The sequence below is a fragment of the Strix aluco genome, chromosome 3 (genome assembly GCF_031877795.1).
Source record: "Strix aluco isolate bStrAlu1 chromosome 3, bStrAlu1.hap1, whole genome shotgun sequence".
NCBI classification, from domain to species: Eukaryota; Metazoa; Chordata; class Aves; order Strigiformes; family Strigidae; genus Strix; species Strix aluco.
The window spans coordinates 53,919,435-53,947,401 of NC_133933.1; the positions used below are offsets into that span (position 1 = coordinate 53,919,435).

At 43.4% G+C, this 27,967-nt stretch overlaps 1 protein-coding gene across 3 annotated transcripts in view; it reads left to right on the plus strand.

Annotated features, from left to right (window-relative positions):
* PDE10A (phosphodiesterase 10A) overlaps nt 1-27,967 on the plus strand; it is a 382,004-nt gene that overhangs the window by 185,412 nt on the left and 168,625 nt on the right. For 2 of the 3 annotated variants that reach the window (XM_074818611.1, XM_074818612.1), the window contains exon 1: nt 3,965-5,083. The exons of the other annotated variant lie outside the window; for it this stretch is intronic. In XM_074818611.1, coding sequence (XP_074674712.1) covers nt 4,222-5,083 — 862 coding nt within the window. In that variant the 5' untranslated portion in view covers nt 3,965-4,221. Of the gene's footprint in view, nt 1-3,964; nt 5,084-27,967 lie in introns of those variants that run through there. 3 annotated transcript variants of the gene reach the window in all.

The following is a 27,967-nucleotide window of genomic DNA, read 5'->3' on the forward strand; positions in this document are numbered from 1 at the left end:
TTTCCCCACCATGTTTTCCTTCAAGTATTTTGATTAATATTGCCAAATTATTGCCAAACGGGCTTATTTGCTGCTTTCAAACCAGGCCTGTTCCTGTAAGTGCGATGCATGTTAGACCTCCTGATGGCTTCAGTGGGCACTCTGATTCCTGAACTCTTGTGAAATTGCATTTAGCCATGCAAATACAACCAAAGACTTTTGCTCATGGTTAACACTGACACAGTGATTCATACCAGAACCCTTGCACCTGGTGCTGGTGGATGCATTGGAGTATTTTAATTTGCATTTTTTTGTGTTTCAGAGTTTTTAAAATCCTTTTCTGGGATGATGTAGCAAACCTCACTGCTTCACATCAAAAATTCCTACTGGAGTCGGTGAGACTTTTCCAGTAAATGATGTGGGTGTATGGTTAGTACCACAGTGGCATCAGTGACATCATCGCTCTGTGGCAATGGAAACAGTCATGCTGACTGAGCGATGAAAACCCAGATTGACGGATACATTGGGGAGCGAGCAAATGTGATTCATGACTATTTTATCCCCAGGTATTGAGATGGCCACTGAGCATATTTGATTGACCATAAATCTGTACCCTTTACAAGTATAGATATGTACAGAGCTTGGAAATTAATTTTTGCTGTCATCTAACTTTACTTCTGCAATTGCTTTTGCTTGCCCAGCCAAGAAGCAGGTGACCAATCAGGTATGAATTGCCAATGGCTAATGAATAATAATCAGATGAACAGTTTGTAAATTGCCCTTAGACTGAAAGCTGCTGTCTAGAATATCTGACGATTTCTTACAAATCAAAATGTATTTTGCCTGGTTTGTTGAATATACACATACATATTTATACATGCACAATTCACATTCCTTGTATAAATACACAGATACCCAGTTTCAGTCAGTGATATTTGAACAACTGTAGTTGTTGGATGAACAGCAATTGAGGAATTCAGCATAGATTAGCATAGTCAAACAAGATTTCTACAATTATAAATTGACAATGTAAAGTTTCAGTAATTTACTCTTGATATTGACAGAACAATTTGGGACTAATCTGTCTAAAGGAGAAACTTAATTTTTTTTTCTCTTGCTTTTTGTCAATCATTTCAGTCTGATTATCTTTTCCAATTTAAACATTTCAGTGCAAGAGATTTCCTAATAAGAAGTTGTTAATTGCTAAACAAATAGGCTGCAACAACAAAACACAATTCACTAAAGTTTTGTTCCATTAGCTAAGCTTTCTCTCGGAGAATTTAAATATTTGCTGGATCTCTAGTCATCCTGCAGCAGTTATGAGAGAAAAGCCCTATATGTAAAGTAAGTAATAGTTGGACTTAAGGAAATAAAAGCATCTCACAGAAATAGACATATGAAATAGAAGTTATTAAACTGTTTTGATAAAGTCAAGAATACTAAGAGAAAACGGATCACAAAAGCAGATGCAGTTTTCTGTATTTTAGTTCAGGATTTTTAGGCAACAACAGGTTTTAAGAACCATGCAGATGAGAAGAGTTTGGTAAAACCTTCCCTCTCTTGAGTTTTTTGGTTTGTTTTATGGGGTTTTTGTTTGTTAATGAGAGTGTTTAATCTGTTTGGGCATTTTAAACCTTTTGCAAACTTGTTTCTCGCCGTTACAGAACACTCAACTGGCTGAAAACGCACTTTAATTTGAAAGCGTTATTATTTTCAGAGGAACATCTTGTTTTGCAGCCTTGCAGATTAAGTGATACATAAAAACTCTGACTTTGACGGGAGTTAAGCGTGTACGCTAGCGTTAAAGGAAGTCCTGAAATGATATGTAGAAACTACGTGAACGATTTCAAGTAAAACCCCAAAGCGCAGCTTTATACTGTTTTCAAAGCAGGAGTCGAAATTCGAAAGAAAAGAGCCTAACTCTGACCGGCTGTAGGAAGAAAGCCCGAGGGGGATGCTCGCAGGCACCTGGGATCGCAGCCCCGCTAACGCAGCGCCTGGAGTCGCCCCGGACGGCGCCGAGGTTGGATCTCCCGGCAGGTAGAGGAGGAAAACAGAAGCGCCCGTGCCGCGGCTGCCCCGCTGGCGACAGCAACGGCGGCACCTTGTCCGCGACCCCCTGAGACCGTTTCCGCCGTGCCGGCTCCCAGCCCCGCCGAGCAGGGCAGCCCCCGCGCCGGCCTCTCCCTGCCGCCGGGGAGCCGGTCCCCGCCGCCCCGCAACAAAATCTGCCCCCGGGGGCACGGCGGCAGCCCCGGCCGGGCGGGTACCGCCGCGGCCGCCGCTCCTCCGCCCGCTGGCGGGCGGGAGCGCGGGGGGAACCGGCCGTCCACCTGAGGAGTGCGGTTCCCCCCGCCCCGTCCAGGTACGCGAGGGGGGACGCCGCGGCCGGGTCGTGCTCCCCAGGCGGCGAGGGAGGGGGGCACCGCGGCGTACGCCGGCCCCGCAGCGACGCCCCGGAGGTTCCCCCCGCGGTGGCGGGGGGCGCTGAGGCTGCCCCGAGGGAGCGGGGTGCTGCCAGCCCGGCGCCCGGTCGGCTGTGAGGGCGGGAGGAGCCCCGCTGCCCGGCAGCTGCCCGCCCGGCGGGAGGAGGCGAGGGCCGGGCCGGGCGGCCGCCCCCCAGGTGAGCGCCGCTGCCTCGGGAGGGGCGTGGGGTCGCCATGGGCCCTGCGAGCCGCCCAGGTGACGAACGGTTAACGGCGGTGGCAGGGCTGCGGGGCGGGGGGAGAGGCCGTCCCGGGAGGGGAGGGCGGCGGCGAGCTGCCCGCTGCCCTGCGGTTCCGTTGAGCTGACAGGCGACGCGGGGCAACGGCTCCGGCCCGGCCCGAGGGAAGCGCCCCAGCCGGGCCAAGGGGAGCCCCGCGGCCGGTTGGCGATGCCGCCCCGTCCTGCCCCCGCTGCCGAGGCAAACGCCGGTGGGCGCGAACCTGCCCGCCCGCCTCTCGGCGGCAGCTGGCGCCCGGGGCAAGAGCGAGTTCGGGGCGACAACGAAATACGCGGGGCGGGGGCTTGCAGCGCTGCCCCGGGCCCCGCTCCGGCCCGAGCCCGCCCTCGGGCTTCCCCTGGCCGGGCGTTCCCCCGGCGGCCGCCCCGCTGAGGGACGCCGTGGCGCGGCCCGCCGAGGCGCCGGGACGGGCGGGCTGCGGGCGGGGCGGGGTGGCGGGGCGTCGGCCGAGGGGCCGGCGGCAGTGGCGGGACGCTCCGTCGGGTGGAGCGCGACCGCCCTGGGGGCTGCGGGGCGGGACCCGCCCTGCCCGGGGACCCCGCCGCGGAGCCGGGGTGGCGGCTGGTCGGCGCGGCAGGCTGCGCGGTGAGCGGCGCCGCCGGTGCCTGCGGAGTGAGGCCGGTGGCGGCCCCGGTGCCACGCCACAGCCTGAGGCCGGGGTCTGAGGCAGCCCCTCGGGGGTGGGGGGTGCGGACGGTCCCGAGGGCTGCGGGGCTGCAGGTGTGTTAAGTAGAGACTGGGGTGGAAGGGCTGAAGCAAACACGCGTGATGCGGACCTGGGGGGGGGGTGTGCGCGGCCCGTGCGTCTCCGTGGAGGAGCGGGGGTTTGATACCCCACAGAAAGAGAGGGGCAGCGCTCTGGCACCGTCGTCCCAGGCGCCGCAGCACGTCTGCCTTTTAATCTCGGTGTCTGGAAATATGTTTGCAATAAGGAGGCCACGTGGGGAGGATCTTTTTCCTCGTGTCTCTGCCCGCGTTCCTTCCCTTTAGGTAACCGCTGTGCCGTAGCTCCTGTGTGCGCGCCGGGTAAGGGGAGGCCGGGAGGCGGCCTGGGAAGCGCTGGCTCCGCCAGTGGGCGTTTTCTGGCGGCCGGGGCTGGGGCTGGAAGCGGTACTGCAGTGATTTTATCTGCCTCTTTGCAGGCGAGCACGCACATACGGGGCAATATTTGCCTCGCTCGAAGAACATACAGACTGTTGCCGCTTTCTTGCTTTGAATGCGAGGTGGAAGCATGAGGAAAAGAGAACTTTAAAAGGGGATCGGAACCGCTCGGCGGTCAGTAGCGCGCTGTCCCCCCCAGCCTAAAGGGGGAACGGAAATGTGAGGATTTTATGAGGGCGGGGAGCCGGGGTGCGGAGGAAATACCGCCTGGGGGCTGCTGGAGGGAACGAAGGACCGAACCGCGGTTGTCCCTGGCTTAGCTCCGTCCTTTTTCGGCTTCCCCTTTCGCTTTTCTCCGGTATCCCTCCTAGACGTCCTGCCTTAAACTACCGCGAAAGGGAGGGAAGAGCGGAAGCATGTCCAACCCGGAGAAGCGGCTCTTATCCCGCCCCTCGGCCCCCCTGGCTGCAGCACCCGGGGAAAAGCCCGGCTCCGGCAGCCGCCCGCTCCACTCCCATGGCCAGAGCGGCGGAGGTGGAGGCAGCGGCGGGTCTCCTCCTCCCCCCCCCGCTCCTGGAGGCGGCTCGGCTGCCTGCAGCTCCCTCTCTCTCCTCCTAACAACCACCAGCAGCAGCAGGAGCCGCGCTGCAGGGACAGCCTCCTCCGCCGCCTCCGCCAGCATCGTCCCCAGAGCGGCAGCGGCTCCTTTCCTCGCTCCAATCCCCTCCTTTTCCTCCGCTTCTCCATTTTCTTTTTACTTCTTGCCGCCGCCTCCTCGTTTCCCCTCCTCATCTTCCTTTAACCTCACAAGTCTTCAAGGGAGGGAAGGAGGAGGAGAGGCAGCGAGAGCGGCAGGAGGAGGAGGAGGAGGAGGAGGAAGAGATGTTGGCGGAGCAGCAGCAGCAGCAGCAGCTCACTTGATCGCCCATCCAGGCGGCAGCGGCAGGAGGAGACTCTTCTGTTCTTCCTCCATCCAGGGCTTGCTGCTCCGTTCCGCAGCCGGCGGCCCCCGGCAGCACCACTCCCGGCTCCTCCTCTCTCCAGCCGCCTCTCGCCCGTGGTCCTGCAATTCCCTCGGTGCTGCAGCAGCAGCAGCCCGCGGCGACGGGATCCGAGGAGGCGACGGCCCCGGCGGGAGCAGGACTCCGAGGCGGCAGCAGCGGCAGAGAGGCGCCTTCTTCTCCTTCTCGTCTCCCCTGCTCCTAGGGCCAGACATGGAAGATGGATCTAATTCTGCAAGCTGCTTTAGGAGGTTTACGGACTGTTTCTTGAACACAAGTAGGTACCGGAGCGCCGTGCCCGGCGGCGGGTCGCGCATGTCTCGAGGGGAGGCGAAGGGCTGTGTCCGAGCCCGGTTGCGTGCCTTGAGGAAAGGGCATGTCTTTGTGAGCGAAGGGGGAGGGAGGGGGGGGCGAAGGCACAAAGGGGCCGTGTGCGTGGGGCGTGCGTGGACGCATGGAGGAGCGGCCGGGTGTGTACTGAGGATGCACGGACAAAGGGGATGCTCGGCGTAGCAGAGTCTCTTTGTGGGAGCTGGCTGTTCACGCCTCGGGGGTTTCGGCATCATTTCGGGATCGGACTACTCAAGGTACACGTGTGTCAGCCTTTTTCTTGGTCTGTGCTTAATCCGCTCAGGAATGATGCATAGGGGAATGGAGACTTTTCCCCCTACTTACTTGGAGTAGCAATGAGGAAGCATTATGGTATCGGCAGTTGACAGAAAAGCGGCGGCGGCGGGCCGGGAAGGGAGAAACGTATCGCTGCTGTCTGCATCCCCTGTCAGAACTGCCCCACGCGTGCGAATTCCGTGTTTCTGATCCGGCTTCGGTACGGGGTGCCTCCTGCCCCTGGCTCATTGCGAGGCGGGCGAGAAGCCGGAGAGGAAACATGTGCTCCTCGGCGGGGGGGGCTGGCGCTGTAACGGGGAGGGAGGGCGGAATAAAGGGGGCTGCGAGCCGCTCGGTAAGGGGCGCTCCGCAGCCAGCCTCGGCGGCTCCCCCCGCGCCCGAAGGCGGGGGAAGGGCGCGGGGCCGCCCTCGCCCCGTGTCGGGAGGCGGGAGTGGGGCGAGAGCGGCCGCTCGGCCTCCCGGTGCGGGGCTCGGCGGTGTCCCCCCGCTCTGGACCGGGAAGCCCGGCGGTAGCGGGGGCCGCCGGCCGGCCCGAGCCGCTGGGGCGGGTCGTGAGAGGGGAGAGGAGGGTCTCGCGTGGCAGGAACTGCCCGTTCGCAGGGACGCGGCCCGGCGCCCCCTTGGGTGGCTCGCCCTGAGCCTGCCGCTGCCGCCTTCCCCTCGCCGAGGCGTTTCGCCGATCCACCGCGCCCCGCCGGGTGGGAGCCACCGGGGCTGGGGCGGCTCCGCAGCGGCCGGGGTTCGGGCTGAAGCCTCCCGGGGTCGGGCTGCCCCTGCCCTCCCGCCAGCCCCCGGCTCCCGCGCCCCGCCGGGAAACGTGCCGGGGTTCAGATCGGCCATGGGAGCAGGGAATTTCGAAGCGGAGCGTGTATCAGGGCTGAAATACATCTGTGTTTTTATCAGAAACTTTTTTTTTTTCCCCCTCACCTAATGTTTTGATGCTTAGGGTGACTTCAGTCAGCTGTAGTTATTTTATGCGGGGTTTTTTTTTTGGTGTTTGTTTGTGTTTTTTTTTTCCCTTCTTTTTGTGACAATTTCTTAAATCAGATATATGCCCTAAAGTGTCCCTAAACTTGCATTTTAATCTCTTGGCATACTTTTATTAGGTGGCTTTTTGGATACAGGTGAATAGTAGTACATAGTTAACACATGTACGTGTTTTGGGGAGATGTGAGAAGAACTATAGAGATGTCAGCTGAAACCTCATTATTTGTCTTTATGCCTTACAGCTGTCTTTAGCGCAGTAGCCTGCAAGTGTGGTAGTACTTGTTCTGTTCTACGGTAGAGGTGAATAAAGATGACTATATATTTGCTGCATCGTCTGTTTGAAACTTTATTCAATAGTTGATTATGTTACAGTTACATACTTGTTTAGTTTTGAGGCCTGAAGGGAATCTTAAGCTCTTCCAGTTTTTATTTTCTCTGTGTTTGAGAGGAGTAGAATGCTGTCATGCGTGTGGTAAAGCTCTGATGTTTTTAAAACAAGTGGTCTTGGGAGCAAGAGACCAAGCCAGGGAATGTGTGTCATGTAGGGCAATTCTCTCCTGTATTAGACCAAGAAAAAGATGACATGGAAAACATCAGCTCTGTTCAAAACACTGTTTTAAAAGCAGTGATGAATTCAACTTCAGCTATTTTATGAACACTTGAACACGAGAAAGCTGGTCGTCTTTGACTGATTGTGACCTCCGACTGAAGATTTTCCTGCAGGCAGGAAAGGAGCAGACAGTTCTTTCCCTGTGAGTTTACTGACGTCTGAGAAGACATGCGGCCTCTCTCTCTTGTGGAGACACTTTTCCGTGCTCTGCAACTTTCAAGAGCCTAAATGTCTGATATCTCTACTCGTCTTCTGAATGTGATTGCAACTGGCCAATGGGCTCAAAAGGTATTAGTGAGGTCAGACGGACAGACATCCACATGCATGCGTATATACATATGCATACACTTCCCTCCCTTCCCGAGTGATTGCATAAGTCTGATTTCCTTAGGAAACCGGGCTGAAAAAAGGGAGTGGAGGGAAGTCAGACAAGATACTATTCAGTTCCAGTGCAGCTACTGCAAAGAGCACTTGTCCAACTGTTTGGAGTACTGTGCACAGTCCTGGTTACAGTGCAGCCGGAAGGCTATTATTGTTTTGAAGCGGATGAGATCATCTAGCATAATGAAGATAATGTGCCGCATCTCATAGCTTTTGTTTCCTGAATTGTATTTTAGGTTCTAAATTGTACATATATATGTATACACACTGTTTGACTTTAAAGACAACAAAGTCTGAATATTTTTAGAGGGAAACTGAGGAGTTCTGTAGGGAAGAGAATTGAGATGAGCTCTTTCAGAAGGGAGATTTAAAAGTGATTTAACAGAATCCTCAAGACTGCAAAACAGTGAAATTGCTAGAGATGTATTCTTTCTCCTCTGAGCTCTTTTGACTTGTATGCTCTCTATTCAGGATTTTGTTAGAAGGTTTTTGATACTATTAAAATTTTAGGTTCTGCAGTACTCAGTTTGTGCCGTATCTGGCTATTTTTGTGTTTAAGATTCCTAATAAAGCACTGGACTGCAGAAGTTTACGAACTTTGTGTGGTGTGTGTTGTTTTCCTAAACAGTTTAAAATCTGTAACTTGGTGCATAACATAGTGTTTTGAGAAACTTTTAGTATCTAACATCGTGAATCAATTCTCCAGTGGAGTTCTACCATATTTAGGATGCTGCAAGCTGCCAGGTATTCCAGGTTTCTGTGAAATGGCTTACTTTCAGAGGAGCATTCCATGTTCCTTCTACACTCAAGGTCTCTCAAGCTGCACATGTGTAGCATACTTCATCTGTGTCCTGGGATTCTACCCATGGGTATGAGTATTTTACAGTATGGGGGCTTCCTGCTTGTCAGAGTATTATCAATATATTGATATTTTATACAGTTACCTTTTATCTGACTTTTCTTTTTTTGTGATGCAGCAAGTTTATCCTGCGCCTTCATGTGCCAGATGCTTAGACTTTCCGACTGAGTAGTACTCTAAGGAAGAGTAGACATAGTAAGATCTGTAGATGTGGAAGGAAATAGCAATTAAGGTTTAAATAAAGTGAAAAGTATTCCTGTTACCTGTGCTAGTGGAAAAGTTAATCTTGGCTTGACTCCCTTCTCTTTCCTGGTCTGTGTATTTATTACTTGCAATCAGGGTTTTGTAAGCCAAATGCTGTTTTTCAGCAATTAATCCCATGTGTAAAGGTGGACAGGGTTTGGTTTTGCAATTAAATCATCCTTAAAATTTAGATGCTGATGTAGAAAATGGAATTGTCTCTGTTTTTCACCCTAGGGATTCTGGCTCCACAGTAATTGAAAACCAAATTGTCACTAAAGCAGCGTATAGTTATGATGATAAGTGATGTCATTCAGCAGCTCTTGTCAGGGCTGGTGTTTCATAATACCACATTTTCCATTAACATGTAGAGAACACCATGTATCCTTGTCTGAGGCACTGCCATTCTATTTAGAGGGATAACGGACCAATATATAGGGCAGACAGCAAGGAATGGCATGGAAAGGGAATGGAAACGGTGTGGGCACAAGCAATTGACAGTGAAGGGGGGCTTGTTTGTCTGAGCCCGGTATTTTTACAAATGGCTGTCTATAAAGCATGCAGTTTACATTTGAAATAACTAATCCTTTGTCCCTTTGACTCCTCAGCTCTGCTGCCCATGCTTGTCTGATGGCTTGGGGGTACCTACCGCTCACAGGCCTTGAGAAAGGAGGTAACACCCTCACTGTTATCTCAGTAAGCTTGCTCCTCATTTAAAATGGGCTGTGGAAGGTATGACAGTGTAGGTGAGTTGGGAGATGGTTTCTTTTTGTCACTTGTGCAAGGAGGATGGCAGCTTATTTAAGACTAACACAAGACCGGTACCTCCAGTCACCCCATTTGTATCCTTCTTCCTTTTGTTTATGTTTAAGCCATACTCATCAGCTGGACATGGTAAAAACCTGAAAGCGTAAAGATGAGATTTTATTTCAGCATATAATGAGTTAGTGACTTCATTTTGAAACAGCCATGTAAACACCCATTTTCACTAACGATCTAGGGCATATACTTGGCTTATTTGCTTTTAAATCTTCTGTTGTACAGATCAGTACAACAGTACCTTTTGTTCAGTTTTAGGTTTTTGTGCTGCATTCTAATACAAACAGATTATACCTAAAATTCTCTTAGTATTCTCAAATCATGAACTTAGTTTTAGATTCAGAAAATAAGAATGAGAGTCTCTGTGTGTGTGTATTTATAACTTGGAAATGGCTCATGCAGCTTGTTGGTCAATGTTAACCTTGTCCGTGATTAAAATTGTATTTCAGTTTGGTGAGGCTAATATGAGCTAATATTTTTTTAATGCTACTTTAAAAAGTATTTTAGTTGCAAGTCTTTATGTTTAATACTTTAAAACTCAGTGGTTTTTACAATATTCTAGTTTTTACACTTTTGGCATTATTGTATTCTAAACTAAAGCTAAGATCATAAGTAAAAAAAAAAAAGTATATACAAAAAGAAAAAAGGGCTGGTTCCTTTTCTTAAATTTTATTTTTATACTCCCTCTGCTGGCTGTTTCAATTACAAGTACCTGTACTCAAACTTTATTACAAAATCTGCTCTTTACTGTTTTATCAAGTGAGCAGTAACATGTATTGATTTCAATCTGTATTTCAAATACCAAAAAAAAAAGTCTGTAATTGTTAAATGAAGAAACGCTATTTGCAGGAAGGGAAAATTTGACACCTCTTTTATGGAGCAATGTTTTCATTTTTGTTATACCTTGAATTGATTTGAACTCTAAAAGCAACTGAATCTTTTGGTGCATGGGCCATGTCTTCACCAGTAAATAACCACAGAAATAACAATTCATATATTGTTCCAAAAGATTTAGTTATCTATTTCATTTATTGTAACAAATTTATTGTCCAGCTTTGAACAGCTGTGGCAAAATGTAAATAATTATGCTATGTTTTGTTATGTTAAAAAAATATTATCGTTCATGAGTTTGACTTACATCTACATAATTAGCTACAAGGCTACACTCAGTGTTCTGCAGATGTAATGGATGATTTCTTAAGATACTGGTTTTAGTATGCTAGTATACAGTAGTGTTTATCCAAAATATTTATAGTACTCAAAAATTATAATTCTTAGGAACTTCAGAGATTATGTACAAGGATTGCTGTATATATTATTGAAATGAAACCATCGCGTTCCCCATGGTTAAAATTGTTCAGTATTACTTGTTGATATTTCTGCTAAAGATCCAGACTTTGCTGTGTAATGTGTCCTCACTTGTACTGGTACTTGGCTTCCTGCTGTCAGAATTTGAAGAGTGCCACCTACTGATTGACAGCTCCTTGCAGTACTTTGTTCCTTTGCCATCTGAAGGTTCTCACAGCTCAGCCTTGCTTTATCTTGTGGGATGTGACAAGTTGATGTGGTTGTACGTAGCAACTGTGTTGAATCAACCCTCAGCTTTGACTTGTTCTATGAAATGATGCTGTTTTTTCTTTCTAATTTATTTCAAGGTGAGGAAACAGGATTTTCATCCTGGGAGGTGGGCTTCCCTCACCCCCCTTAACCCCTTTTTAAAAGCTTGTGAGAAAGTGGCATATTTCTGTGGTTTCATCATCACTCCTTGTCAAGCTGTCATAATTAGTGTGGGAGGAACCAGCCTGGCTGATGTTTATAGAAGACTTTGGCTTCTGCTATGCCAGACAATGTATTGATGTGTTGCACACTCGAATGAGACAGTTCAAAGGCAGGTAACAAACTCACAATCATGACTTTATTAACAAGTGAACATTCCAAAATGCTCCTGATATGTTTGTTTTTTGCAGGGGAGAAGGACAATCTGGTTAACAAGTTCTAAATTTTTATGGTAAATTGATGAATTCATCTTCACTGTTAGTGCACACTGAGAATGTTTTATTTCAACTTAGAAATACGCTAATTATGTTCTTAGGGGAAAAAAAACTTGTCAAGAGTATGAATTAGTTCAAAAAAGTGTATAATTCACATATTTACAAAGAACTCCTTTATTTTGGAGTTCTTTTTCTATGTCGTCTTCTCAGTGATTTATTGCCACAGGAAGCTTTCTTAAATCCCAGCTCTTAAACACCTTGTCGTACATGGCGTTAAGAAGAAAAAATATCATGTTTCCAAATTTCATATGCTTTTGAAAAATACATTGATAGCTAGTTTTAGTCTGGGTAAGATTTTTAACAACAAAATGTCGCATCATTAAGAGATGCCTAATCTTATGTCTCAATAGGACTAGAATTGGGGTCTCTGTATTACTTTCCACAGTAGTTCTGGCTCAAGAGTACCAAAAGAGAAGGCTTTTGGATGTTACTCATTGTCTTTAAAGAACTTGTATTCATTTTAGTGGTTTCTAATTAAAATTATAATAAAAAAACCTCAACATAGAAGCAGCAGTAGTAATCTCCCCTTCTTTGATGTTGAGACCCAAAGAAGAGATTGTCAGAATCTGAGACCAGTTAATCCACCTTCTGTCTGGAAACTGTGAATATTTAATGCTTTCATTAGCACTTATTGATCTGATTCCTTGTTCCTGCATTATCAACCAGCTTCTGTGCAGCTGAGCTGTACTTCTCTTAACAAAGTTTATTCAGCTGTTAATAATTCCAACATTCTTCCTTCCTCTTATCCTTCTACTTGCATCAAAAAGAAATCCCCTAATGTTAAAGCACAAATAGTTCCTAAAGAAAAAAAACCACCTTTTGTAATCTGAAGTTCTAACAACTTTGGACAGAAACCTTGCACCTCTAATCCTTCTGATCCATGTGTGCCCAAAATAGCAAATATTTCTAGCTGCTGACAAGCATTGCTGTGTTCACCTTAATAATACTGTTTAGTTTGCTTCACCCTGTGGGGAAATTTCTGAATTGACAGGAAAGATGCCACTTTCTTTGCCCTAGATATTTTAGTAGCATTTCTGCAATGTCGGGGTGTTCTGCTGGTTCAGAGAATAAGATACTTAGCCTGAATTATGGTGGCTAAGTGTGCATCCTGTTTATTCTTTTGTAGTTTTCCTCACTGCCTAATTTTTATTTGTCCATTGTATTTCTTGCATAGTGTGTTATTTACTTCCAACTTTTTACTTTCCAACTTATTTACTTCTTACTACCCTGTCAGCTTATTTCAGATGATGTTTCCTTCTTGATTGCTGGCTTCTGTTGATTTTGTTTTTTCTTGCAGTGGGCCTGTGTCTTACCCTGTCCTTTTTACAGTGTCCTTATTTTTCCCCAACTGCTTTGTTGTGTGATAGCACTATGCTGCCGTTTCTCTTCTTCTGGCGTAGTTCACTTTGGCTGTATTGTCTGGGTTTTTTGGGGTAAGACTAAATTTTGCATGGCAGTTTGAAAACTCTTGTTACATGTTCTGTATTTGCAGTGACTCATTATATTTCCTAATCTGCCACTGTCTGCCCAGCCCTAAGTGTGATGTCAGTAGATATTTTTTTTACTTTTTTTTTTTTTTTTTTAAGCAAACGTAGGACTGTTGAAAGTTACTGTTTGATGTAACAGGAAACTGAACTCATCTGTTCTCAAACCAGGCACTGCCTTAGCCAGTATGTTTAGGTTTCATCATGCCAGTCTCCCGTGTTTCGTGGTTGTGAGAAAATGGCTTTTGTGTGGATGTGTCTCACTGGTCCTGTTTCTTCAGCCTTCAGTTTTCACCAGTAAAGACTCCCAAGACAAATACCCTTGAGAAGCTGCTTCTTCATGAATCTTGAGTCTTAAATGTAGTTCATGATTATGGATGCAAGATTGTCTTGGGATTAGAGGTGTCTTTTTGAGAAGTGCTTTCAAGAGGTCAGAGAGTATAGGTGACCTGCAGTCTCCAATGTTTATAGAACAGTGCATTCCCCTTACAAATTCTGGCTTAGCTTTTGTGGTGGTAGAGAGAACAGGATCATCTGGTATGTTGTGGGAACTTTCATAGGCTGTTTGTAGGTAGGAATGTGCTTGTAGATTGCCTGTTTTTTTCAAACCTTTTTTTGACTTTCGTTGGAGCTGTGTATGCAGTGCTTATACTTTTGAACTAAGCACGAAGAGGATGTGGGCTCGAGCTCTAACCCTGTCCATTCTGCTTAATTTTTAATGTGCTGCTTGGTCCAGGTTAGACCGATGCCTGACTGTTTACACGTGTGTTGGGAGAAGGCAAAGGGTGACTGTTCCCAAAAGGCAGTGGGAATGGTACTCGTCTTTTCTGACCTTGTGTAAGGAGAAGAGCTTAGCTTTGTGGACACAAGCTGTATCATGCCCCCTTACTTTGTGGTTAGAGGACAGGCTCTGGGCTGTTTTATTTACTTGTGTAAGGACATAGCCATATGGACCAGCAGAGGAGTCTTTATATTGTTTGTGGCACTAGGGCAGACCTTGTTTCTGCAGACCTAAGTTCTCCTAGTGAATGAACCACAGGTTCTACAAAGTCCTGAATGAAATATGTGTCCAGTGAATAAGGGACCATTGCTGGAGGACATGGCTTGCTGCCTGAGTCAGTGCAATTATTTAGCTTGCCTGTCTTTGTTTCCTCAACTTGCTGCTTTGGAGGGCTAATTAAAAGTTGTGGCTAAAAATGCATAAATGAATCTTCATAGGGGAACTAGAAGACACAAAGTTTGTCAGTTGACAAGGATGAATGAAGTGGGTGTGGTGATATCACATATCTTAATGAAAAGTGATGGAGGCTTATCCATCTATGGCAGTAGTATTGAAGGGGTAGAAATCAGAGACAGAAAAAGGAGAAGATTGGAATGGTAAGAGAAGTTTAATATTTTTATTGTTCAAAGGAATGCAATTACAGCAGAAGAAAATGTTCATCCTTACATGGAAAGCTATTTATAAACTGAGAGGTTTCTTTTGGGGTAGATGAAAGACTTGATATGTAAATATCCCTCAGCAAATCATCAAATTTTGAAGAAATCTTTTCACTGAAGTATAAGATTACAGTTTTTTTTAAGTGTGAGGGTTATTTTTCTTTTTAATGTCACATATGCTTTCTTTCTGCTTGACTATAATTTTTTTCCTCTTTTTAGTAACAACAGAAATGGTGCCTAGTACATCTTATGTACTTTATGAATGTACTTACAGATAACCTTTTAATTTATTTCTTCACTTTTTGTAGCTTAATGTTATTTACACCCATTGGCCAACTGCTATTTGGCAATCTCTTGTGTATGCCAGCTGGCCACATCTTTTACCATTATTTTACTAGGTCACTCTGAAAGTTTTACTGTTCTACCCTGTGTGTTTTTTCTTTCTTTCCTTCTTTTTTTTTTTTTTTTTTTGTGTGTGTGTGAAAGCTTTCTTTGTAATTTAGTAATTTATCCACCTTGTTCCTGTTTTTTCTAACAGTTTATTAAAGCATAAATCTGGCTACATGTAGAGCACATGCCCCTCTCTGTCTCTTAATATGAGTTGCCTTGAATGTCTCTAGCCATGGATATGTTGTGAGTATAGCTAACATCACTGTGGCTGGTCACTTTGCTGATGGTGACCTCTTACCTGTCCATGACAAGCCCATCACCATGACAAGGTTGTTACCTTCTGATTTGACTACAAGGCTAATTTTTTGTTTGTTTTTGTTCGTTCAGCTGTGTGTACCTCTTTTTAAAATATGTTGAACTACTCTTAGCACTTTGCAGCATCTTATTTTAACAACTTGTGTTTGAATCAAAGCAACTAGCCATTCTGCTGTGCCAAGAAACACTTTTTCCCCGAGAACTTGTCGAAGGAGGTTTTTGTTGTTCGACAACAATTCTTTTGGTGTTTATGGAGCTGAAGGGGGGAATGGTAAAGAAGTTGAAATCTGCTATATATATCAAAATTGAAAAGAGAACATGGGAACGGTTACACCGTTATATTGAGCAATATTGGAATATTGAAATTCTTTTTCCAAAACATAAATTGGTAAGACTTAAGCTCCGTTTAAGTATAGAAATGTCCTGTGCTCAACTTCACTTCAAAATTTAAAACTGAGTTGTCAAACTGATTTGAAAGTCTGAATAAAGACTTTTATGTTGGCTTAAACTAACATAATTTTGGGATGTTTTGGACTTCTCAGAGATGAGCTCTGGCAGGTCTACTAGTGGCAGCTGAGATGCCTAACCAATGTTTCTCTGCTTGAAGTCACTATTTTCAGAAGAAAGGCTCAAGCACATTGTCTGGCTTCCTAACCTGTGGTACATGCAGAGGTGAATGTCTGCTAATATACTGAGCTGTAGGCTGCTGTGATTGATGAAGAACTGCAAAAGTGAGCTTGGGTCCTACTCGTGTGCTGATAACCTCTAGAAGCAGGTTACAAGAAGCTGTGAAGAGCAATGAGGACATAAACTGTTACCTACTTGCTTTCTTCCCCTTTCTGTCAATGCTGGAACATGTCTGCCCCAAAACAAGCTGTTTCAGGGAGCTGAGATGGCAGGTGCCTGTCAACTCTCTGCTGTAGGGTAAGTTTTCTGCTGGTTAACTTCCTGAATACGTTCACTGTGGAGTCAGAGGATCACCAGTGCTGATGGGAAAACAAGCCACATCAGCATGTTGCTGGGAGCTGACGAGACGATAACCACTTTCATCAGCAGCTCATCTTAGATCAGCTTGGCTGTGCTTGGTACAGTTTCGCCATAGTTTCATGGTCACTTGGAAGTTCACATAAAGTAACCCTCTCATTTAAAGTAATAGCCTCATTCTTCCTCCTTAAGGCTGCTCTTTCTTATACATGTGTACTCCTCCCTTGTGCAGGAAGTGGCCCCATGGTGATCTAGATTGAGGAGCTGCTCTCAATTAAAATAGACCAGGATTAAAAAGGGAGAAAGATGCATGCCTTAAAAGGGTTTATAAACTTTTGAAAATAAGTTGAAAGTGCATGTTTTAAAATGTGTTATTTAAGGTGGAAGTGTTCTTCAGAGATGGGGAAATAGCATGATTTATGTAACTTAGATTTTGCCATCTTGGAAGTCAGCTTTATGAAGGTCTCTACTTGCAGGCTCAGTGTTTTTTGTTTTGGTGTTTGTTTTTTTTTTTCCCCACAGGACTTTGCCAAGTACTTTACCCAGCCCAGAATGTGGATGATGTTGATAGTAGGAAGTGTTCCTCAGTATCTTCTTTTTTCTTAGCAAACCCCGAATCCTTCTAATTCTATAACGAAGTCCTTCTATGGAGTGTGGAATTACTTATTGTCAATTGACTAATTGGTGTTTTATGGGCTTCTCTGCTGGTGATGATTGCATGAAAGTTTTGTGGGCATGAAATCTTTTTTTTGTACTATGGGGCAATAAATTCACTCTTTTCACTTTGCATATTTCTGTAGAATGCAAAAGGGATTAGACGGAAGTACAAGAATATTCACTAGCTTTGTGTATGTCAATGATTGGAGATAACCTGAAATAATGATAGCCACCCCCCCCCACCCCTCCTACCCCAAATGCTGGGTGAGTACAGACTAGTTCTCAAGACAAACCAGGAGGTTGTCTAAAACTTAGACAACACTACACCTCTGTCATCTTTCCAAGCAGTTGGGGAAACTGTTTCAAATGAGATGAGTGACTACAAACTAGAAAAATGGCAGAGCCACAGTGAAACTTCACGACCTGGCTTCTAATCTGGTGATCCCTCTGCCAGACAACATTGCTTTACTGATCCAAGGAGAATGTTGCTATAGCTTCCTGTGACTTAATTTGTTGTTCTGTTTATCTTTTTCTGTAAACAGCTCCCAGACACTGGGGATCTAGGAGCTTTGAATGAAAAGCATAATGGTGCATCATTCTCTTCAAGGCCAACAGTGAAACCAGTTTAAATGTGCTTGTATTAGAACCATGGAGTAAGGTAATGATTAGTTTTGATTAGACCTACTTCTGCTGCTGCCACTTTTCTAAGATACATTTTCATTGAGGGAAGAATTACTGCTTTAGCAAATAGTGTTATATTTGTTGAGAAACAGTAAGAACAATAAAGATGACAGAGTTTACCTCACCAGTGTCAATAAGACTGAGAGGGAAGAAAAAAGATGAGAGAGAAGACAGAAGAGAGGATATCCTTCAGATGCTTCTAGACTGTATTTGCAATTCATAGTTTTCTGTGCATTTACCATCTTCTGCCTCATTTATTGATATTGAGCATTAGGATTTGCAGCTGTTTTACTTCATCTTTTAACATGAATTTGCTCTGAGTTTCAGAACATAGTTTCTTCTTCCTGTGCATTTACTGGTATGGTCTGGCCATGGCTAATTGTGCTGCAGTCAGCGCTGTTGCTTAAAGACTGAAGCGTTAAGCTGTACTGAGGGGGAACTGCAGTTAGGTAATGGGATTTTTTTGGTAGATGTTTTCATAACTCAAACCTGCATCTTTGCATCAGTTGGGAAATCTTTGTGAAACTATGTTGGAGCTCTTGAACTTCAAAATAATTACTGTGTTTTGGGAGGAGTATCAGTAAAGGCTGTCAATAAGGAGAAATAGGTAAGCATGTTTAAAATCATACAGTGACTGTAAAGTAATGTATCTCCAGTCTAGATGATGGTTGCTGATCCTTTTCTATGTTGCTATTCAGCATGCACACTGTCATTTATGTGCAGAAGCATGGATAACTATGATTTCCTATCTTGTACAGCTGGAGGTTATATGTGGTCCTTTACTGGTGTCTTTTATCTTGTTTGACTGTCAAAATCTGCATGTGAAGGTTTAGTCCTTCAGTTCTATCAACTGATCAGGTGATGTACAGACCAGTGAACCTTTTGGATTCAGGCTTGGGATTTATTTATTTAGTTTTTAGCAGTTTATTTCTATCCCACACTTGTTTGGCAATAATGCTGTTCTAAAAAAAAAAAAAATTAGCAATGTAATTATGAATTATTTTGGTAAAACACTGTAATACAGGTGCTGTCATCTTACTGCCATAATGCTTTCTTTTTTTGGAGCAATGCAAATTTGAGTGCCACCCAAAATCACAGAATCATTCAGGTGGAAAAGACCCTTGGGATCATCAAGTCCAACCCACATCCATGGCAAAGGTCCCTGGGGAAGGTCCCTCCCATGGGACCATGCTGGGCTGATCTCAGTACCACTAGCCAACTGCCAAACCCTTCTCCCCCTGCTGCGGTTGCAACTGATTAAAAATGCTGCTCTCCTATTTTATATGTCTTCATATTTTCAGCTACTTTGCTTGCATGGTTTTTCTGCTGAAACACTGGGAATCTGCTCAACTCTGCACCTGTGGCAGAGCAATTCAGATTAAGACAGACAAAGATCAGTAACCTCTAAACCCCAAGCAATTCAGTGGGCATTAGATCTGAAGTCTGAATGTTCCTGCTGCTTATTCTCTCTTTGCTTTCTACGCCCATTTCTTTCTGCCTAGTCTTCATGCTGCCTGGAACCTCTACTATCTCAGAAGGTGGGCAGAACTTCTGTTCTCTTTTAGCAGTCACTCATTTGTGTCTCTGTGGTCTTCCTAGCTGCTGGTTTTCATGAACTCATCTGACACATGTATTGTTTGGTCAGATTTGATTGCAATTAGTCATAAGGTTGAAATGTATTTGTAAGGGAAAATTTTGTAGCTGAAAAGCCAGCAAGACAATTGCATGACTTGTTTCTTTTGACCTTCTAAAGATTTTTTGCATTTTGTTGTTGTTGCATCTTTATTAATTCTCTCAATAGCATTGGGGTTCTATTAACGATGGCTCTAATTTCTTTGGCTTCCTAACATTTTTTATGTTTTAGGGACATGGCAGAGATACATAGCTTCTGGGAGAGAGGTCAATGATGTTTTCAGTAACTTCTCTTTTTCAAGTGTAATTTACCAGGGGACTCTGCAATTGATTTATCGTGATGGGAAGTGCATCTCAACTGATGTAATGCATTTGTGTTTCCTGGAAACAGAACAAAATCACAGCTCCACTACATTTAATGCACGATTTGTCATTGATTTCAGTTGCCATGATATTTACTCCTATCATTTGATCTTTTTGTTGTAACAGGTTGTTCATGCTTTATGAATCCGATTTCCTGACATCAGTCTCTCAAAGTAGTGTTGAAAGTTTTTATTCATGAAGAGTATTTTTACAAAATATTTTGAAATATGGCACAGCCAAATCTGATTTCAACAAAACTCCTAGTCTCTTCCTCTGCAGACACTGCTAAAACAAGGAATCAACATAATTGATACAGCAAGAGGGGCTAGATGCATAAAGCTGGATGGACTTGATAGATAAATTCTTCAAATAGATTAAATATTTATCTAAAGCCTATTACTCCTGTCAGGAGTATATTTTTTGATGGAGATACATTGTTTCTGTTGGTCTGTTTTGGAAACTAAAATGCATTAAGTTGAAACAGTATCACCTCGATCCTGTCTGCTACAACAGTGTATGTTTAAGCCAAATCACTTTTCTGTATTACACGCTATTTTAACTATTTTGTCTAAAACCTCATTTAATCTGAAGTAGAAACACATTGCATTTCATCACTTGCAGAAATGCTGTGCATTTTTTCAAAACAGAAACATTCAGTGACTACTTTGAATATTATTTTTTGGCCTCTGGAAAACAATGACTGTCTTGTTAATTTTTTGGCACGGCTTCCTCAGTGTTGACTTAGAAAAAGTAAGTTATGGCAATATATGGAAGAATGTGAACTCCATGTTGTACAAATGGTTGGTCTGAATGCTTGGAGTGTCCAAATGTTTTTATTTGGATACGGAATACCACACACAGAAATTTACCTTAGTGATATTTTGTAGAGTGAATAATTTTCTGTAACAAATTTGTGACCAGAAAGTCTTCAAGAACACTCCACAGGAGGGAATCTTCCCTTAGTTATTCTTGTTTATCCTTAATTTTGATGGGGTTCACAGCAGTGGAGTAGAGGACAGGTTTGGTGCTTAGTAACTTAAGCTGATTTTCCTGTATTTAAGGCAATGGTGGTATAGGGGGAGGGAAGGCACACAGCCAATTAAAAAAAAAAAAAAAAAAAGGTAAAGCAAAGAAGTTCCTCCTGCGTACCGACACTTTGATCACAGAGATGTTTTCAGAATTCAGCCAGATCTGCGTGAGCTGTTGTGATGATGTTCTGTAGAACTTTTTAGGCACTTTATCAGTTACTTATGTATATAAGTATGGGAGCAAAAATGACTACTTGCAAAAGTTCCCCTCTTTCTTGGTCATAATGGTTCTCTGATGGCTCTGTGTTATTAAAAATAATGGTAGCTATTTATGTTATGGGTAATTTCTTGTGCTGTTTTATAGCCGTTGGTCTCAAGAAAGTTTGCAAGCCGCTGGCTGAACCTTGTGGCAGTCTTGATAGGAAGGGAATGGTAACTAGACAGACAGTTGTTCTTTCTGTATGCTGTAAGGCAGAAGACTCAATGGTCAGGTTTTTATATGTTTAACTCTGCATAAATCTTGCTGAAGAAAACTTCTACAAGTGGTTTAAAAGCAATAGGATAAAATGATTTTGTAAAATAAAACAAAGTATGTTTTTGTAAAAGCTTGAAGATATTTATTCTGTTTATGGTCATTTTGTGGCTGTTCATTTTTCCAGGCCAAAGATGTATTTGCAACTCAAATCCCAATAAAACTTTCTAAAACAACAGTTGGATTCACAGATGAGAATGGTACATAGACTTTTTTCTTTTAAGTGGGGTAACGTGTCTCTCAACGCATTTGTGAATTTAATGAAGACTGGTTTAGCTTCAGATTTCAGGAAAATGAACTTAAAAGGACACTATCAGGTGGTCTGGACTAATGAATAAGGCATATTAAACTGTTGAAAGTTTTATTTTTTCAGATGTTGGTGCACTCAGTTCCTAAGTCATAGCAATCTCATCTGAAACAACTGTCATCCTCTTATTTGTTTTTTGGTCATGTAAATCATATTGAACTACTAAATTTTTCACATGGCCTTTCTGTAAAATCATATATTGGCACAAGCTCAAGGGCATGAACTGCATTTTGTGTTTATAAAGAAAATGGATATCAAGGGAAAGGAAGGAATTGCCACCGGTGATGGGTTTTTCTAATGAAACCTCTACACAGCTCTGCTGCTGCTTTCACCTTATGTGCATGTCTGACAGAAAATAGAAAACACATTTCCTTCACTACCTCCTCTATGATAAAAAATAGGGCCTTTTTGCCTGCTGGCCTGCAGCTTGGGGGGCTGGGACTGGCAACTTGTGTTTTGCTTATGAAAGGATTGTGATGTATTTATGGAAGTTTTTAAAAAAACCTAAACATTAAATAGCTGTTGTAAAAAGGGGGACCAGTCATAAAATACACTAGAGGTGTATTTCTGAATTATAAGTTGCGTTTTGGACTTGACACAGACTTTTTGTTCCCCCAGTGTTTGGGGCAAGTATTGAAGATGAGTTAAGGACAATGCTAATCCTGTAGCCATTAGAATATTAAAGCATAGAGATGGTTCTCCTGGTCAGATGCTGCAGACAGGCAGCTCCCTGCTTGCCCTTCAGTCAGTGCCAGTGTTCAGGGCTGAAAGTCTGTCAATGTAACTTTTTTTTTTTTTTTTTTCCCCTGTGACACTCATGGGAGCAGACCATCAAAGATCCCCAAGAAACACACTAAAAAGCTGCTAGGATAATGATTTGGATAAGGATAATACATTTAATTAGCTTCATTTCAGATTTTGAAGAAAGCACAGTGGAACTGCCCCAACCAGTATATTTGGCATCTGAGTGTCTTTTAGTTCGTTATATTTAACTGAGTTTTTCTCTCTTGAAAGTGGAAATCAAGAAGCTGCAATTCAGGAAATGAATATCTGGTTTACAGCACCTTTAAGACCCTTTATCCTTCCAGCTCAGCTCACAGCAATAGTTCATACTCAGGCACTTGCTGCATTTGACTTGAATTCAGCTTAATTTTCTTGACTCTTTTAAAAGTTACAGAGACTTTGTTTTCTTTGACTCAACAGATGGGCTTGTGACATCTTTGAAAATCAGCAGGGTTTGTGAAAAGAAATGGTAGTCGCTGTTTCTGAAGCTGTAGTGAGGAAACAGTGCTGTTGGTTATGGTTGGGAGACTGGAGTCCAAAATATAATTGTAAACTAGTTTACCATTCTACAGCTTTTCTTTTGGTGTTTACATAATTGTATGTAGACAGCAGTTGTTTTTCAGTGCTGTGGCATTTTAAAGTGGACTACTGTGCTTGCACAGATGAAGTAACCCTTCATCTGACTACTTTAATGGTCAAAAGGAGGAAGGGAAATACTGCCTTTAAATGCTGTTTGTTAAACTGTGAACTGCTAGAGCTGTTGTAGTTCACTTAGTATCCTGCTCCCTTCACTTGCTGATTTTAAGTTATGCATGGTTTAGATTTAGCTTTATGGTAAATATATTTTTCTTTACCTAATGTACTGTACCTTTGTCAAATTCCCATGTATGATTCATGTAGAAGTTGGACAGCTGGTGGAAGCTCGGGAAAGAAATGGAGTACTACCAAGTGCTGGTAACAGTATTTTTAACAACATAAACAGATCTGTTCATGTTCTCCTAAAATACAGAGGTGGGATTCCTGGTGGGACGAGATAATGGCTTTGCCTCCCCTATTAGGGCTATCTGCTGAAAGGGTGAGAGAGCTTTCAGTGGCCTTTCCTCCTTCCAAAACTTCTCATATTTTGTTAATTGATTCCTACCACAGCCTTTTAGTACTTGCAGTATCTTCAGGAAGAGGGTTTTTTTGGTTTGTTTTTTATCCCATCACAACTCCAGTTCAGAAGAGACTTTTCTCTGAAAGACTAAACACCTGCCCCTATGTTGACAGCTTTACCAAGGGAGAGCAGCTGTCAAATGAATGAGATTGGTAGTTTTATAGATAACCATAATCTTTTTGAGCAATATCAGGAATGGATATCTAGCAGTTACAATTCTGTGACTGCTTTAAGTAGCCATCTTACAGCTATTTATTGTCTTCACTAATGCTGGTAGCATAAAGGGCTGCTTGATTCCACTATGAAGTGTACTTTGAAAGATTAACGTGCGCAGGATGCGTTAATAGGAAAACGGAAGAGAGCAAGAAAACATATAAAAGAAACAAGATAGAATTTCATAGTTTCCTTGCCAATCAGAAAATAAACATAGCTGGAAAGACAATTGGGACATCAAGAAATGGAAGGGGCAATAAGGAATTTTCTGGCAGAAGAGGAAGATTTAAAAAATCCCAACAAAACAGAAATAGATTATGACACATCAGTTCACATTTTTCCATTGAAGAGATACAGTCCCACCTACTCAAGTTTCTGAAAGAAATTCTGCCAGTCTGAGGAGCTGAAATATCAATCTTTGGTTGTACTTCTTGTGATATGTTCTTTTCCTCTATATGTTAGGAAGATACAGGGACTGCGGTGTTTTTTTTTTTGTCATGTTCTTTATTGCAAATAGCAGTTAGTTTTCTGGTGGATGCCTTTTATGGTGCACTTAGGTTTTAATGCTTCCTTAATAATTTCCTTTGCAGCTTAAAAAGGCAAAGACTGGCCTGCCACTAAGTTTCTCAGCAGCTGAGCTGACTCTGAGAGGGGCTTCTTTGCAGGATTTCCAGTGTGAAATGAGGATGCTATTTCTCGGCCATTTAGGGAGTCTTAACCTCTTTGGACCTTGAATCTATTTTTCAGAGCTATTCAGAGTGTAGATTCCTCATATATATGTTTTCTTACTAAAGAAAGTGAGTTCAACTGCAAGTTGAGCGTGGAAAGGCAAAAGAGCTTTACAAACACCTGAGTATCAGAGGAGAAATTGTTTTATACCAATAGCATTCTTCAGACTAGGTTTATATAGCACTGGATTTAAATATTAGCAATGGCAAGGAAATGTCTGAGGCTTTACTAAAAAACAGACAAGGGATTTTGCTTTCTTCCTGTTTCCACTCTTTCAGTGAATTTATTGATGTATGATTTTTATTTTTTTAATTATTTTTTTTCCTCCCCTCTGCCAAGCCCTAGGGTTCACAGCTGTCTGCCCTGTAACTTCAACTGTCATCATTAGCACTCTGTTATCTCACAGGGCTGTGTGAGGACTTTAATCTTATATATAATTGGTGGTGGCAATTGCTGTTAAAGCTGTAAAGGAAAAGCATCCGTTCAGCTTCGTGTGAAAATGGATGATTGACAAACTCATGAATGTTTCCTCTCGGCTCTGAACGGAGTAAGTAAGGCAGAGTACCTCAGGCAGTCTAATTTCCTGGCTTGATAATAGACTGGGAAAAGAGCCATTTGTTGTCTTCAGGGTTGTCCATATATGGACAAATCTTTTGCCGGGCTGAGTAAAAACAGTCATCTTTCAGGAAAGAATAGAATGTTACGAGATTTTGGAAAATTCAGGTTTTATAAGCAGAGGTCTAGCTTAAAATAATGGATGGCTCTTCGCTTCAATGCACTTCAAAACAGCATGGGCTCAGGTTTGTATCCTGAAAGTGTGCTAAGAGAATTGCAGCTGTAGATGTTAAGCATGTAAGTGGGCTCATGATTATCCTAGTTGTTTGGCAGCCTTTGCTTTGAGAAGGGCTGATGCTGGTGCAGACAACTGTAGGCTTTCACTGCCTTTTTATTTAGTTTTGGATTAAAGACTAGCAAGACATTTAAGGTGAAGTTAAATACAAGAAAGATTATTTCAGTCTTTGACCATCTGTGGCTCAGTAGTACACTTGTTTATCATTGTATGAAGACCTTTAATAGTATTCCTTGATGATTTGGAGGATGACGCTGATCATTATCACATAGGAGATCCAAGAACAGCTGGACAAATCTTGAGTTGACTGCAGAACCGTGGTGTTGTTTTCTAATAATCCAAAAAAACCTATGAAATGCAGAGTATGTGTGTGGGGAAGTAATGAAACAGTTTCCTCTCAGATGGATCCTAAACCACCACAAAATGGGCTTCTTTCAGCCGTTGTTGGAATGCCGTTATCTGCGTTTCATCAGAAGACAGACTTGAGGACAGGAAGCAGGGGGTGGGGGGAATAATTCAAACTCATGGTTGTAGGATTATGTTGTATCTACTAATGTAGTTTTAGCTGGTTACAATATTTTATGTTTAATATCTTTGTTCCAGGTGTTGTAGAAGAGACCTTGATTTCTGATGAATAAGGACCATAGAAAGAGCCCTTGATTTCTGATAAGGGTCTCTGTATAGGACTTCTCTCAGTGCTTGTGTTGTCAAGCCTACAGGCACCCTGGTTAGGACACTGGTTTACTTCTGACTTGAGGGAGCTCATGCGTTATACTGAATAGCCACTCTTCTCCCTAAAACAGTTATATTGCTCTGGAGATTCACTTAGAGTTGTTGTGTTGACGATATTGAAGATGATGGTGTTTTTTGGCACGTAAAAACCCAGAGCACTTTTTTTCTCTCCTAGCTGTTGTACTTGGAAAGAGACGGTATATAAGAGAAAGTAGGCAAGATTTTTTTTTTAAGGGGTAGTGGGAACAGAACAGCTGATTTGCTTTACGCATCACTGAAAATTTCAGCTGAATTTCTTACACAAAGATACAGCAGGTTGCTGTACAGTGTTTCAGTTTCCAGATCATCTTAGAGTGCTTTCCTCTTACAGAGCTGACTTAGAACCCTTGCACAGATCTTCAGCTGTGAAAACTATTATTGCATTTTCTTGTATTTCTTATTAAATTGAGCTAGTTTAAGCCTTTTCCTGTTTTTACTATTACAGTTTTTGCTGAAAGCAAAAGATAGTTAGTGCTACAAAATAGTTTCTTATTACTACTGCCTGCTTTGAGAAATACCTATCACCTATTGAAAAGAAAATCCATATCTGCTTGTAGTTCCATAGCAAACATTGGACCACTTTTTCACTAGGTGAAAAGCTGGGGTTAGGTTAGGTTCAGCTAACAAAACCCAACTGAGCCAGATAAAATTAAATATTTTTTTCCCTCCTGCTTTACCCAAATCTGTTTGGAGGTGAAGTTTACAGTAATAGTTTCATTTTTTCAGGAGAATGAATGTGAAAACATAAATGAACATACACCTTATTTTTATTCATGTTATTTTTACATTTCACTGTACATTATGCTTTTCTTCATACTTTGCACTAATACTTAGCTTACATTAAGTAGATCGATTAAATGGTGTATTAACCATTATTGAGCAATAGCTTGGCTATGTTCCATCTCCAGCCCAAGCTCTGCAATAAGTTTATTTAGCATTAAACTGAAGATTTTGTGACAGTAAGAAGCACTATGTTAAAGAATAGCATGATAGTATTTTAGATTTTTCTAATGAAAAAAGTAGCCATATGAATTATCTGCATCTACCTTATGTACATTTTCTCACTTCTTCTTATGTTACTACATTGTGTGTAGTACTTTCATTCCACCCCTGGCAACTTTATTCTCTGGAGTCCCTCTCCCCTTGTATTTTGTAAGATTGTTTTTGGAATGTCTTCCTTCTGATGGTCTCCCAACTCAAGTGTAATACCATTCCCTGACTGTTGAACTCGTGCAAGGCTCTTCATTACCCAGAAGGCTTAAGACCTTTTTCCCTTCTAGGCTTCCACAGGCTGACTCCTCCTCTTCTCATCTGTTCTTTCAGCATCATTGCTGTACTTCAGGCCTGTGTATGCAGGTCTGCTGGAGCCTCAGTTTGGTTTGAAACAATGAGTTAGATGATTGTGCAGATTGGTAGGAAGCCTGTGTGAGAGATCACCCTGAATGTCTACTCTAACAAAGTCAGTGGGCAGCTTGCTGACGAAGAGCATCTCATGCCGTGGGCTGAGTGAGAAAGGGTAAGAATTGGGCCATGGAGGAAGCGGTTTCAGCCTAGGTCTAAGGAATTTATGATCGAGCAGGGAGGGAGAAGGGCAGGGATTTGGGGCAGATTTATATGGTCAGGTTATGAAGAACCACTGACAATTTTCTCCTATTAGAGGCTCAGTTCTGCCTGGTTTATGGTGATAGGGTACTAGATTGCTGTCGTGGTTTGAGCTCAGGACAACTGAGTACCATGCAGCTGTTCGTGCCCTCCTTCCCCCCACCCCTGTGCTGAGAAGGAGAAGATAAAGCAAAAGGCTTGGTGGTTTCTGCTCAGAGGACAACTGAGCACGACGCAGTTGCTCACTTCCCCCCTTCCCTGCGCTGGGAAGAAGAAAGTAAAGCAAGAGGCTCAGGAATCAAGATAAGGACAGAGAGGGATGATCCATCCATTATGGTCATGGACAAAAGACAGACTTATTAGGGGAAATAAAAAAGAACATACATTTTAATGCAGATACTAACAACACCACTTAAGAGACAGAGTAGGACCATGAGAAGCGTTACCACATCTTGAAAACACCTTCCCCCATCCCTCCTTTCTTCCCAGGCTCAGCTTTGCTCCTGATATCTCTACGTCCTCTCCACCAGTGGTGGAGGGGACAGGGAATGGGGGGTGCAGTCAGTCCCACTGCTTCTTCCATCTCAGTGGGGCGGGTGGGGTGGGACGGGACTGGAACTTCTGGCACGCTTCCCCTGTTCCAGCATGGTCTCCCTCTCATAGGAGACAGTCC